Source organism: Nomascus leucogenys, chromosome 1a, assembly GCF_006542625.1.
Source record: "Nomascus leucogenys isolate Asia chromosome 1a, Asia_NLE_v1, whole genome shotgun sequence".
Lineage (NCBI taxonomy): Eukaryota > Metazoa > Chordata > Mammalia > Primates > Hylobatidae > Nomascus > Nomascus leucogenys.
In genome coordinates this window covers 1-15,069 of record NC_044381.1, presented here as the reverse complement: position 1 = coordinate 15,069, position 15,069 = coordinate 1, and the positions used below count along the sequence as shown (strand labels likewise).

The 15,069-nt window shown below is 46.3% G+C and overlaps 1 protein-coding gene across 1 annotated transcript in view; it reads left to right on the top strand.

The window, feature by feature from the left end:
- FXN (frataxin) overlaps nucleotides 1–15,053 on the top strand; it is a gene marked incomplete at its 3' end in the record, with an annotated part of 31,270 nt that extends 16,217 nt beyond the window's left edge. Inside the window, exons 3-5 of the mRNA XM_030815754.1 lie at nucleotides 993–1,113; nucleotides 12,291–12,392; nucleotides 14,763–15,053. Coding sequence (XP_030671614.1) covers nucleotides 993–1,113; nucleotides 12,291–12,392; nucleotides 14,763–15,053 — 514 coding nt within the window. The remainder of the gene's footprint in view (nucleotides 1–992; nucleotides 1,114–12,290; nucleotides 12,393–14,762) is intronic.
- Between the last annotated feature and the right edge of the window lie 16 nt (nucleotides 15,054–15,069).

Sequence of the window (15,069 nt, the reverse complement as noted above, 5' to 3'; positions counted from 1 at the left end):
GAATAACTGTTTTTTGGTTTTTTTTTCTTTTGAGATGGAGTTTTGCTCTTGTTGCCCAGGCTGGAGTGCAGTGGTGCCACCTTGGCTCACTGCAACCTCCGCCCCCTGGATTCAGGCAATTATCCTGCCTCAGCCTCCCGAGTAGCTGGGATTAAAGGCTGACCCCACCATGCCCAGCTAATTTTTGTATTTTTAGTACAGACAAGGTTTCACTATGTCGGCCAGGCTGGTCTCAAACTCCTGACAGGTGATCCACCCGCCTCGGCCTCCCAAAATGCTAGGGTTACAGGCGTGAGCCACCAGGCCCAGGCTTTTTTTTTTTTTTTCCTTTTTTTGGTACAGAGTCTCACTCTGTCACCCGGGCTGGAGTGCAGTAGCACAATGTCAGCTCACTGCAACCTCCACCTCTTTGGTTTCAGCGATTCTCCTGTCTCAGCCTCCCAAGTAGCTGGGAACTACAGGCATGCACCGCAAGCCCAGCTAATTTTTGTATTTTTAGTCGAGACAGGGTTTTGCCATATTGGCCTGGCTAGTTTCGAGCTCCTGACCTCAGGTGAGCCACCCACCTCAGCCTCCCAAAGTGCTGGGATTACAGGCGTGAGCCACTGCGCTGCCTGGCCCTCAAAGGACTATTAATTGTAGTTGCCTCTGGGAATGGGGGCTGCCTGCTTCTTTCTGTAACCCCTTCTGTGCTGTTTAGATTTTTACTTTGGGCCGGGCACGGTGCCTCATGCCTGTAATCCTAACATTTCGAGAGGCTGAGGCATGTGGTGGATCACTTGATGTCATGAGTTCAGACCAGCCACTGCGCTCCAGCCTGGGTGACAGAGTGATACTCTGTCTCAAAAAAAAGAAAAGAAAGAAAAACTTTTAATTTGTACATGTTATTTTCATCAGTTTAATGAATTTAAATAACAAATGTGTAAATTTGATATTAATAAAATAGAAGCGTTTGGTAATCATATGTTTTGGGTTTTGTGCTTCCCCTGCAGCTCTCTAGATGAGACCACCTATGAAAGACTAGCAGAGGAAACGCTGGACTCTTTAGCAGAGTTTTTTGAAGACCTTGCAGACAAGCCATACACGTTTGAGGACTATGATGTTTCCTTTGGGGTACCTCTTGACTTCTTTTAATTTTTCTGTTTCCCCCTCTAAGAATTTTAGTTCACTAAAATGAATTTCCCTCCAGCAGAGCTAAGCATCAAGTAGCATGGAGTTGTAGGTAGGCTTAAAAGACTAGGGTTCTGGGAGGCGGAGGTTGCAGTGAGCCAAAATCACGCCACTGCACTCCAGCCTGGGTGACAGAGTGAGACTCTGTCATAGACAGATAGATAGATAGATAGATGGATAGAGAGATAAGATAGATAGGATAGATAGGATAGATAGGATAGATAAAGACTAGGCTTCAAGCTGCAGCCCAGCTCTACTAGGCTTGTTGTGACTCTGGGCCAGTCACTCAGCCTCTCTGAGCCTCATTTTCCAGCTTCAGTGGATACCCATGAAGGCAAATCAGAGAGGGGCCTCAGTGTGTATTTATCCAGCAGGCAGGTGGAGGGAACAACAAACTAGACCCATAGTTCTTCAGCAGGGGTAAGATAACTGCCCAAAAGTTATTTAGATTACAAAGGCTGGAGCCCTGCCCCTGTGAGACAGTGATGGGGTGGGTCGGGTGCATTCCTGGGAAGCATATTTTTGAAAAGCTCACCTGGGATTCTAATGTGTATCCGTAGGTCTCATTCCTAGAGATTTGGATTACTTGGTCTGGGGTGTGGCATGACCTGGGCAGGGCACTGGGATTTTTAAGTTCCGCAGATGATTCCAGTGTGCAGCTAGGATGAGAACTTGTTTTTGTTTTGTTTTGTTTTGTTTTGTGTTGTTGAGGGAGTCCCACTCTTTCGCCGAGGTTGGAGTGCAGTGGCGCAATCTCGGCTCACTGCAACCTCCGCTTCCTGAGTTCAAGCAGTTCTCCTGCCTCAGCCTCCAGAGTAGATGGGATGACAGGCCCCGGCCACCGCACCCGGCTTTTTTGTATTTTAGTAAAGACAGGGTTTCACCATGTTGGTTAGGCTGGTCTCAATCTCCTGACCTCAAATGGTCCACTCACCTCAGCCTTCCAAAGTGTTAGGATTACAGGTATGAGCCACCAGGTGCAGCCTGGTGTGAGAACTGAGTTGGATGAAACATTAGCCCCAGATCCTAGAAGCCAGGGAAGTGCTGGTGTTTATCGACTGGCCACCAGGTGGCAGATTTGGGCAAGGGTCTGCCTATGGGTTTAGAATTATTGCTTAGGCCTTAGAGTCTTTTTTGCCAGCGGGAGAAAATCCCTTGAAGAGAGTTTTCTGGGTTGGTTGGTTGGTTTGTCTGTCTGTCTGTTTGTTTGTTTGTTTGTTCATTTGTTTGTTTTTTGAGACGGAGTCTCCCTCTGTTATTCAGGCTGGAGTGCAGTGGCACAATCTCACTGCAGCCTCTGCCTCTCGGGTTCGATCAATTCTCCTGCCTCAACCTTCTGAGTAGCTGGAATTACAGGCACATTCCCCCACACCCAGCTAATTTTTGTATTTTTAGTAGAGACAGTGTTTCACCACATTGGCCAAGCTGGTTATGAACTCCTGAACTCAAGTAATCCTCCCACCTCAGCCTCCCAATGTGCCGGGATTACAGGTGTGAGCCACGGCGTCCAGCCCCTCAAAGATGTTAATCCTCTTGATGGCAATTAACTAATACCAGGAAATGTCACGAAGCATGCATTGTGGATTCAGTCATGGAATTGTTGAGGACAATCAGCCATCAGACTAAAGCGATAGAAATGGTGTTGGAAATTGCAGCGGGAGCACTGGATGGAGAAGGCACTCCACATGATGGAGCAGGCAACCAAGTCTTAGAGAAGGTATCAAGCCAGATTATAAGGACAGTGAGGGAACTGAAAAAAAAAAAAAAAAAAAGCAATGGGGCAGGGAAGGATTGAATGCCTTCCAAGTAGATTCAGTAATTGCTGTCAGCAGCAAAAAATGCAGTAGTGCCTGGGCAGGGCTTTAAAAGTGCTTGCACAGGCAGCCTTAGAGGGCTGGGCTGCTTGGGAACTCTTACAAACTGACCTGCCAGCTTGAGCATCCACAGCCTGATGAGACGTGGGGGAGTTAAGGGCCTCCTCTCCCCTAGCCTCTACTACAGCCTGTAACTGCAGGGAAACCAAGTCGCAGGCTAAACTCTGCCCACACATGCAGACATTGATTAGCAAGCCCTGAAAACAGTCATGAAACCTGTTTTTATAGGATTAGTGAAGCCCCAGTTTGACCAGAGTACTTTGCATGAATGTTTTGTTAGAAGCAAATGTGCCAGTATTCTAGCAGCTGCATTTGGTTTACTTCTTTTTTTTTTTGAGTTGAAGCCTGGCTCTGTCACCCAGCCTGGAGTGCAGTTGTGCAATCTCAGCTCATTGCAACCTCTGCCTCCCAGGTTCAGGCGATTCTCCTGCCTCAGACTCCTGAGTAGCTGGGCTTGCAGACATGTGCCACAATACAGGGCTAATTTTTGTATTTTTAGTAGAAATGGGGTCTCACCATGTTGGCCAGGCTGGTCTCAAATTTCTGACCTCAAGTGATCCACCCACTTCAGCCCCCCCAAAGTGTTGGGTTAACAGGCGTGAGCCACGGCACCTGGCAAAAGTTGTCATTTGGTTTACGTCTATTGAACTGAAAAAGTCACAAATATATTTATATTTAATTAAATATATTTATATAAAAATATAGCATTTATTATTATTATTTTCAGAGACAGGGCCTCGCTCTGTCACCCAGGCTGGAGTGCAGTGGCACAATCATAGCTCACTGCAGCCTCAAACTTCTGGGCTCAAGTGATCCTTCCACCTCAGCCTCCCTAGTAGCTGGGACTGCAGGCACATGCCACCATACTCGGCTAATTATTTTATTTTATTTATGGGTCTCACTATGTTTCCCAGGCTGGTCTCAAACTCCTGGCCTCAAGCGATTCTCTCCCCTCGGCCTCCCAAAGCACCAGGATTACAGGTGTGTGCCACCACACCCAGACACAAACCTGTAAATTTAGAAAGGAGGACTATTTCTAAAGAGGGTCCCACTACCTACAGGCAGGAAGCAGAACCGCTGGCGATAACTGAAAAACAAGCACTTCCAAGAAGGGGCAAAGGGAACATGAATTTATGCTGAGTGGTGCAGCTAAGCATACATATTCAGCAGATTATGGGAGGATCTATGAATCTTCACAAAGGGATGGTGCAGGCATGCGGAGTAAGCTAATGTGTGCAGCGTGTCTCCCATGTTCACTTTAGGCAGAAACTGAAATGTATTACAGGGCAACAAAATGAGACTGCATATCTGCATAGACCGAGCTATCTGGTAGGCTGAAGCAGGAGGATCACTTAAGCCCGGGAGTTTGAGGCAGCTGTGAGCCATGATCGCACCACTGTTCTGCGGCCGGGGTGACAGGGCAAGACCCTGTCTTAGACCTCTCTGTCATCAGTGGTTATCAGGAAGGAATGCTAGTCAGTTGTGCTGAAACCACTAAAAAGGAAGGGCAGAATTAGGTGATTGGTTGATACCAGTGGTGAAGTGAGTCTTTTTTTTTTTTTCTTTTTAAGATGGAGTCTTGTTCTGTTGCCCAGGCTGGAGTGTAGTGGCACGATCTTGGCTCACCACAACCTCCGCCTCCTGGGTTCAAGCGATTCTCTTGCCTCAGCCTCCCGAGTAGCTGGGATTATAGGCGCCTGCCACCACGCCTGGCTAATTTTTTTATATTTTTAGTAGAGAGGGGGTTTTGCCATGTTGTCAGGCTAGTCTTGAACTCCTGACCTCAGGTAATCCACCTGCTTCGGCCTCCCAAAGTGCTGGGATTACAGGCATGAGCCACCATACGTGGCCTGAAGTTAGTCTTTTGAAAGGGCTAGTTTCTGTTTAGCCCTTCGGGGGAAAAGAAACTAATGGCAGTTAGGGAGGGAGTAGAATGAGGTCTGTTTGAACTCCTTTCGCATCATGGCCAAAACTTAAAATTTTTTTAGGTATCTCTGGGCTCCCCTTGGCCAAAAGATGGTTTGTTGAGTCAGTTGGGAGCTTAGAATTTTAGTTTTATTTCTCATATCATTGAATCAATTTGAACCAGGCGACAAAACCTTCTGCTCCCAGTAGCGGGTCAGAGAACCTTCCTGATTCCTGCCCTGAGAGTGTCTCTCTGAAGACAACATTAGGCTGGTAGGCTTTGCAGAATCTGCAACCCATTCTTTCAAAGGAAGAGGTGCCTATATTTTTCTAGCCAATTCATTACTTTGAGTATCACTCATGGGCAAAATTATTTCTAACAAATCATTTACTAATTAGCAAATGCTTAAGTGTAGATTTAGAAAGCTAAAGATATATAGTGGCTGCCATCTATAGTTTGGACTTGTGATTAACTACATTGAAATGCTAACTCTGTACCCTAGAGTTTGAATTCCTGATTAGAGTCCTTCAGGTGCTAACTAATTTATGTATTTCATGTTTTATAATATTATTACTTGAGCTTTGTGGGAGGGCAGTCTTTTCCTCCCCTGAGACATAGCTGGAAGTTACCTCCTTTGTGAAGCCTTCCTAGATACTCCAAGCAGTCACGGTCCTTCCTTTCTCCCTTGCCCAGCACTCTGAGGATGACTCTGTGGAGCACTGATCCCTCTGTGTTATAATTGTCCATTTACACGTCAGTACCACCTATAATACACTGAGTTCCTCACAGCAGGGACACTGTCTGTTCTTTGATCCCAGTGTCTGGAACACTGCCAAGTATGAGTAGGGACTTAATAAATATTGATTCATGTGTAAATGAGGCTTTTCCAAAACATGCTTTCATTGATGCCTCTCAGCATTTATACACCTTTTACCAACTCGCTACTGGCCAAGTAGACAAATGAAAGCAGTAATCCAGATACACCCAAGAGGATATCTGTTCTTTTTTCTCCCTGTGGAGTGGGAGACTTAAGTGGCTTCTTAACTGGTGTGTCATCTGATCAAGTGGTCCAGGTAACAGGTGGATGCCCATGTCTGGCCCCGGGCTTCACCCCTTACTGGCACTGGTCATTACAGAAGACACTCTACCAGAGCTGAAAGGACCTCTTCTCACTAGGCAGCTGTGGGGTCTGCTCTCCTTAACCTAGTGAAATCTGCCTGGAGACTGTTAGAGTCACCACGCTACCTGAAGTTACCTCCAAGCTGCCCTCTTTTTTTTCCCAGGTGGAGTCCCGGCCTCTTAGATATTTTAATAAGGATTTGCTTGTTGACATGTTCTTTATTCACTAAGGTGTCAGCATATTACTGTCTTAGAGCTGAGGGTTCTTCATCTTTTTTGGATCAGGACCTCCCTCTAAGAATCTGATGACTGCTCTGGTCCCTCTCTCAATAAAAACTTCCATGCTCGCCTGTTTTAAAAAAAAACAAAAAACTTTAAACAAATTAAATTTAACAGAGTTTTATTGAGCAAAGGGTGATTCATAAATCGGGAAGGCTGCAACCAGAATAGGTTCAGAGAGACTCCATGGTGTGCCACGTGGTTGGAGAGGATTTAGGATTTATACACAGAAAAAGGAAAGTGACATGCAGAAAGTGAAAGTGAGAGCCTGGTGTGGTGCCTCATGCCTGTAATCCCAGCACTTTGGGAGGCCGAGGCGGGCGGATCATGAGGTCAGGAGATCGAGACCATCCTGGCTAACACGGTGAAACCCCGTCTCTACTAAAAATGCAAAAAAATTAGCCAGGTGTGGTGGTGGGCACCTGTAGTCCAAGCTACTTGGGAGGCTGAGGCAGAGGAATGGTGTGAACCTGGGAGGCGGAGCTTGCAGTGAGCCAGGATTGCACCACTGCACTCCAGCCTGGGTGACAGAGTGAGACTTCGTCTTAAAAAAAAAAAAAGAAAAGAAAAAGGAAAATGAAAGTGAGGTACAGAAACAGCCAGGTTGGTTACAGCTTGGTGTTTGCCTTAAACATGGTTTGAACAGATGGCCGCCTTTGATTAGCCAGAACTCAGTGATTGGTACAAGAGTAGATTGCAGTTCACTATGTACAGAGAAGCCCTTAGATCCAAACGTAAAACGTGTAAGGAGGCCGTTTTAGCTACGCTTAACACACTCAGGAGTACCATTCCACCTTCTGGCTGGAAGTGTTTGCAGTCCCCTGAGACCACTTAATCCCAAGTTAAAAACCCCTGCTCCGAGGCAGCATCTTTTTTTTTTTTTTGAGACAGATCTCACTCTGTCGCCCAGGCTGGAGCACAGTGGCACGATGTCGGCTCACTACAACCACCACCTCCTGGGCTCAAGGGATTCCCTTGCCTCAGCCTCCCGAGTAGCTGGGATTACAGGCGTGCACCACTATGTCCAGCTAATTTTTTTTTTGTATTTTTAGTAGAGATGGGGTTTCACCATGTTGGCCTGGCTGGTCTCGAACTCTTGACCTCAAGTGATCCACCTGCCTTGGCCTCCCAAAGTGCTGGCATTAGAGGTGTGATGGGCCAGGTGTCACTGCTCCTGGCCCAGTGAGGCACCATCTCATTGGATATGGAGACAAAGGATCTGGCTTAGCATCCTGGATTTGTATTTTCTTTCCAAGAGTCCTTAAGTGATATCTAACTTTTGCAAGCTGCAGGTTCCTCAGCTATGAAATGAGTGACATTAACCTCCTCTCTTCAGATTTATAAGAGGGTCAATTAAAATGACATACGTAAAAGTGCATCCTAGCAAGTTGGTATCTACTTTAGAAATGAAGGAGGTCATATGTATGTGAAGTCTCCAGACCCAACATGCCATCTTACATGTGTCTATTTCTACAAGTGACCTGGTGACAACAGTAATTGCTATTTTTGCTCCTACGTGGGTAGGGCTGATCTTGACAAGGAGGAGTCAATAAGACTCACCAGCTGTGGCCACTGTCTGTGCTGATTGGCTAGTGCCTGTGTCTCAGAAACTGCTACATATTTTGACTATTCCCTCTGCACTTAAGGGCATGCACACTCCCAAAATAGACTCAAATTGTCTAAGGAATAATAATGATGATGATGAAGAGAAAGCCCTCTTTATCTGGTCTATTTGTAGTCAGTTCCGAAAGCATTAAGAATTTCTGCTGAACTAATGCGGCTAGTTTCTTTCCTGTCACCACTTTCCTTCCGAAACAGTTTCAAGATCTGTGGGGGAAAAAGCCTAATTACGGTGAACAGACTGGTGGGAGGAGTTGAACATTGGGGTTTTCTGCCCTGTGTAACCTTGCCCTAAGTTGGGCAGATGGTATCACACTACCTGGTCATCATCTGCTCATTCACTATTTGACCAGTTGGTCATTCATTCCCAAATGTCCTTTTTGCAGGAGGGGTGGAGGTGCTAGACCTGCAGATGCTAGCATGAAAAGACAAATCTCCTGCTGCCAAGGTGCTTAAAGGAGTGGAGGTCAGGGGACAAGCAAGCAGTCAGGCAGCTCTGAATGCAGAGGCAGGAAGCACCACGAGGCAGTGGGACCCACAGAGGGGTAGCAGGGTAGAGGTGAGTGGGTCTCATGTTGGGAGGGAGGAAGTTGACTGCAGACAAGGTGCCAGGGGGTGAAAATAGCTTGAGAGCTGTGGAGCTAGAAGGTCTCTCACATTTGCTTATTAATATGCCCTTTGCAAAAGAGTGGCCCGATGCCTGGAGTCACTCAAAAGATTTCCAATTCCAATAAGAAAAAGTCGATTTGGGCTTCAGTGGTTGCATGTGCACCCCCTGATTTGCTGTGTGCTGAGGCACTGTGGTGATGGACTCAAGTGCGGGGACCTTGAGCACGCATCTGCCCCTAGTTCTTGCCCTGAGTCCTCGAAGGAGGCAGGAGAGACATCATGGGAGACAGGCGCCGCTGATCAGTGATGAGATCAGACCTGGAACTGGCATCTTATACTCAGTCCTCTGCCCTTTCTGTTGGATTGTGGCCCCCCCAGTATAGGGTGCCACACACAACTGGAGCATTTAAGGGCCACAAAGAGGACAAATTACCAATGATTGTGTGTTGATTCTCTGAGCTCATTATCTCATGGAAATATAATTTATAAAACTCTGTATGGGATGAGTGGGAAATAGGGAGTGAATATTAACGGGTGCAGGGTTTCTTTTTGGGACAATGGAAGTAGCTGGAATTAGATAGTGGTGATGTTTGCACACTTTGTGAAATACTAAAAACTCCTGAATTGTCCAGTTTTAAGGAACTTTTATTTATTTGTTTTTGAGACAAGTTCTCTGTGTCACCCAGGCTGAAGTGTGGTGGCGTGATTACCGGTTATTGCAGCCTCAATCTCTGAGGCTCAAGCGATTCTCCCACCTCAGCCTACCAAGTAGATGTGACAATAGGTGTGCACCACCACACCCAGCGAATTTGTAATTTTTTGTAAAAACAAGGTTTTACCGTGTTGTCCAGTCTGGTCTTGAACTCCTGGGCCCAAGCGATCCTCCTGCCTTGCGCTCCCAAAGTGCCAGGATTACAAGCATTAGTCACCACATGCAGCCTCAGTTTTAAGAAACTTTTAAATAAATGAAATATAGTCATACCAAAATAGTAAAAATGGGTTTCAGGAAAAAGAATGTTTTTTAAACAAACTTATGTGTAGTATAATCCTAGCCCTTTTAAAAAAATGCTTTCAAAAACTGGCAGTCAACTCATAAAAGGACAAATACTTATGATTCCACTCATGAAGTAGTCAAAGATAGTCAAAAATCATAGAAACACCACCATAAATGTATATTTTTTATTTTCAATTAAAAAAAAGATGAGTCAAAATCAGAAACAGAGAGTAGACAGGCGGTTACTAAGGGCTGTGGGATGGGGAAATTAGTGTCTAATGGGCATAGAGTTTCAGTGTTACAAGGTGAAAAGTTCTAGAGTTATGCTGCCCAGCAGTGTGAATATACTTTATTGTTCTGTACACTTAAAATGGTTAATATGGTAAATTTAGCGTTATGTGCTTTTTACTATAGTAAAATTAAAAAAAAAAAATTGGGGTCGAGTGCAGTAGCTCACACCTGTAACATAATCCCAGCACTTTGGGAGGCCGAGAGGTGGGAGGATCACTTGAGGCCAGAAGTTTGAAACCAGCCTGGTCAATATAGCGAGACCTCATCTCTGCAAAAGAAAAATGTTAAAATTAGACAGGTGTGGTGCCTGTAGTCCCAGCTCTCCGGAGGCAGGGAGTGAGTCAGAGGATCACTTGAGCATAGGGGTTTGAGGCTGCAGTGAGCCATGATCCTGCTACTGCTGCAGCCTGAGCACCAGAGCAAGACCCTGTTGTAAAAACAAACAAAAACTGGCAGCTGATACCTGAGAGTGAATATCTTTTATTGCTGGTTAATGGGATCGAGAGAATGCTTCATGTTATAGAAAGAACAGTGTCTTTGGACCCACACAGACCTGGATTTAAGATTAGCTCCGCCAATTACTAAGTACTCTTTACTATGAACCTCTGTGTTCCTCGTCTGTGAAACTGGAATAACGAATCCTACCGCCGACAATTGTAGTCAAGTTGGAAACAGTTTACACAAAGTGCCAAACACCAAGCCTGGCACAGTAGGAACTGAGTAAATAGTGGTTAATATTTTATCAGTGTCTGTATTGCTGACGTCTCCATCATTTCTATACATTTGTTTTGAATCGGAAAAAGATGTTATTTTAAAAAAATAACCCAGTAATGCCCCTTGTCCCATTCCTATCGGTTATATTATTATTGTTACTACCCTCTGGAATTTCAATAGCTCTTTGTTTTTTGGGTTTTTTGTTTTGTTTTGCTTTGCTTTTGAGACAGGGTCTCACTCTGTCGCCCAGTCTGGAATGTACTGGTGTGATCTCAGCTCACTGCAGCCTCAACCTCCTGGGCTCAGGCGATCCTCCCACTTCAGCCTCCCAAGTAGCTGGGACCACAGGCGCATGCCACCACACTTGGCTAATTTTTGCATTTTTAGGAGAGACAGGGTTTTGCCATATTGCCTGGGCCGGTCTGGAACTCCTGGGCTCAAGCCATCTTCCTGCCTCGGCCTCCCAAAGTGCTGGAATTTCAGGCGTGAGCCATGCCTGGCCTAAATAGCTCTCTGTATTTGCAAAAGTGTGTTATAAGAATCATTCAGAGCCTCTCGATTGGTTGGAGGCTGTAGAAGGCACAGAAAAAGCTGCCGCCGCCGTGTATCTCTGCAAGTCATGCACACAATGGGGAACAGCAGGCTCCACCCTGCTTACCAGTTCCAATACAGAGAACTAGCCCTGTAGCTGTTTCTTTCATATCTCACCCATTCTAAAGAGACCACAGGCTTTAGAAGTAAAGGACTCTTGTTGAAAGAACGTTTTCAAATTTAAATGAACATTTAGTGGTCAAAGATGGACCAACTAGTCTTTTGAAGAATTCAAGGCTCTTTAGAGAAAAATAAAGCCTTGGAGGAGTATCTGAGAAGCTTGTTAGATGCCTGGGAAGAGTCTGGAAAAAAAAAAACTTCATCTTCAGTTTCTGCCTTCTACCAACAGAGCTGAAGCTAATGCTCTTCTAATACAAGCAAAGCAGATGGTTTGCATACTTCCTTTCCTTCCTTTTACTTCTTCTGTAATAGACTTGTCGTGTCTGATGTTTGGGCTGACGTGGTACTCTAATAGAGTTAGAGTCTGCGTTTTTTATGTCCTCTAGTATGTTCTGGTTGATGGTTGAGGGCAACAAACCAGCAGTCCCAGATGCCAGCCTCAAGGCCTCAGGGTGGTCACTTAATCTCCGAGCTTCATCACCGTTCTCACCTTGCAGACCTCACAGGGAACAGGGAAAGCTCTGAGATACAACATCATTATGATTAATCCTATTGTGATTCTGAAAGCAAAGCTCTTCCTCCACAAACTTCTATTTCTAAATACTCAAAGACATTCTGGCCGGGCGCAGTGGCTCACACCTGTAATCCCAGCACTTTGGAGGCCGAGGTGGGCGGATCATGATCTCTACTAAAAATACAAAAAATTAGCCGGGCGCGGTGGCGGCGCCTGTAGTCCCAGCTACTCGGGAGGCTGAGGCAGGAGAATGGCGTGAACCCGGGAGGCAGAGCTTGCAGTGAGCCGAGATAGTGCCACTGCAATCTGGCCTGGCGAAAGAGTGAGACTCCGTCTCAAAAAAAAAAAAAAAAAAAAAAGACATTTCTTATGGTGTATTTTGTGTACTTGTAGAAATGGAAAGTGTTTGAGATAAAACATGAAGCAATGATGATGAAGTGCTTTTTCTTGTTTTAATTTCTTCATGCTTTTTTCCACCTAATCCCCTAGAGTGGCGTCTTAACTGTTAAACTGGGTGGAGATCTAGGAACCTACGTGATCAACAAGCAGACGCCAAACAAGCAAATCTGGCTATCTTCTCCATCCAGGTATGTAGGTATGTTCAGAAGTCAACATATGTAATTCTTAAAGACTTCCGAAATGCGACATTGTGGACCATTTAAGAAATGTCGGCTGAGCATGGTGGCTCACACCTGTAATCCCAACACTTGAGAAGCTGAGGTAGGAGGATCACTTGAGGACAGGAGTTCAGAACCAACCTGGGCAACATAGTGAGTCCCTGTTTCTGTAAAGAAAAGAAAAATAAATTCACGGCTGGGTGCGGGCTCGCACCTGTGATCCCAGCACTTTGGGAGGCCAAGGCCTGTGGATCACTTGAGCTCAGGAGTTTGAGACCAGCCTGGGCAATGTCACAAAGCCCCACCTCTACTAAAAATAAAAATTAGCCAGGTGTGGTGACACACGCCTATAGTCCCAACTACTTGGAAGGCTGAGGTTCAGCCTCAGCCTGAGCCCAGGAGGTGGAGGTTGCAGTGAGCCAAGATCGCGCCACTACACTCCAGCCTGGGCAACAGGGCCAGATCCTGTCCCAAAAAAAAAAGTCACCATCTTAGTTACCATCCTTATAAGTGAGCTTTCCTGATATTTTGCAGACTGTCTCATTCTCAGTAGAAAAGTTTAGTTATATAATTTCTCCCTGCTGACAATTTGGATACTGTAAGCAGGCATCAGGATATTAAGAAGATCTGAAGTGAGTAGCTTATAACTTTTCCAATCCAGCCTAGACAGTTTTCCTCTATTAAATTATTGCCCTGGCATTAAAAAAGCTACGTTTGACCTTGTAGCATTTGAACAAGTTGCACTTTGTCTTCAAAGCAAGTTAAAGTTTGACCCTCTACTTGTTTGAGCCTCTCAGGTAAAGGGTTATTTGAATTCCCTTTGCAGGATGGGGTTGTGTATCCTTTGGAGGTGGTAGAATGTTTATAGTGCTGCTTCACGGCATTTAATCCCTCCTGCCGTTTTCCATAGATGTGCTTTCAATCTAGAGGAATAAAAGATTGTGTTGGAGACACAATGTGGCCTGCAAAGCATTTGAAAGCCTGAGAACATGCAGGGTGAGACGTCACTCATCCCTCAGCAGCCCTGGCTGCTGAAGTGGTTGTAAGAAAGTAAAAGAGAAATGCCCACAAAAAGCTCTCAGATCCAGTCATTCTCAGCACTTCCAAAGAGAGCATGTTGACTGTGAATTGGGAAAGGGCCAGATAAAACCAGCATAGAATTCTTTGAAAGACTAACGGTGTTTGCATTTTTTAAAAATTATAACCTTACTCTACCCCCTAACATTGACATCATTTTTAGGCAATTAATATTATACCATTTATTATTCTGTGATCTCTAATGCTTTGTTCAGAATAAATAGTGTTGTTTCCTTTCCCCACACTCTCATCCAGGAAGTGTGTAGAGTTTCAACAAAACAGCGCTAGAAATCACTGTCATTCTAGGAAGGCCTAATTCCACAGATTGTATTGGTTTTTAGACCCAGTTAGTGTGCTGGGTTGGAGTATTTTAACCTCTGTGGGCCAACTAGCCTCTGTGGCCTCAGTCATTCTTCCTGACCCTGGCTGTGCTTGAGCCTGTGTTTCTTATCCTTCCTCTCCGGGGAACGAAGTGGATCAGCTCAGTCCAGCGATCACTTTTGGGGATCAGTGCTTTGTAGATATCGGGCAGGCACTTACCCCAAAAGAACTTTCCCCCATATCTGGAGCTGAAAACGTCCATATCGTATTTTTTTTTTTTTTTTTTTTTTTGAGACGGAGTCTCGCTCTGGTCGCCCAGGCTGGATGCAGTGGCGCCATCTCGCTCACTGCAAGCTCCGCCTCCCGGGTTCACGCCATTCTCCTGCCTCAGCCTCTCCGAGTAGCTGGGATTACAGGCGCCGCCACCACGCCCGGCTAATTTTTTGTATTTTTAGTAGACACGGGGTTTCACCGTGTTAGCCAGGATGGTCTCGATCTCCTGACCCTCGTGATCCGCCCGCCTCGGCCTCCCTAAGTGCTGGGATGACAAGCGTGAGCCACGCGCCCGGCGTCCATATCGTATTTGGACACACTGTCCAGCAACAGGCTCTTGCCCCTAGCTGTGTTCAGTAGCATGGGAATTTGGAAAGATCTTGCTGAGCATGCCGTTTACTGTCACAGATACTATCTTCCTCAAAAAAAAAAAAAAAAAATTAATATTATATATAATATAATGGGGTGGGGGGAAAGAGTGAGCTGGGTAAGACTGAAGAGGTGCCTTGGCCGGAGCAGGCCACACCGGGACCACAGGCTCCCGGGTCCACTTCCGGCCCCCTCCCCTTCCTGCGCCCAGTTTCCGGCAGATCCAGAGTGGCCGCGCGGATGGGAGTCGGGGGAGGCAGAGAAGCGGGGCCTGAGGACAACCTCTCAGTGATTCTGTGGGAAGTGGCGGCAAGACGGCAGCTCCCAGCGGGGGATGGAGGCCGAGTCAGTCTGCTGGTCGCTGGAGGCCAGGACGCTGCGCCACAAAGCCGACCCGCTCCGGGCCCGCACCACCAGGGGGCTCTCCCCGCTCCCGGCCTACTGCCCACACAGACTGCGGGGTTCCGGGGGAGCAGGACCCAGGCCTCCCGCGCCTGTCTTCTTGGAAGAAGGAGGCCGGAGCGTGGGAGCGCCGTGTAGCTGTGCCTGCAAAGGCACAGGATTCCGCGGGAAGATCCCGCAGCTTCGGGCCGTCGTCATTGTTTATACCT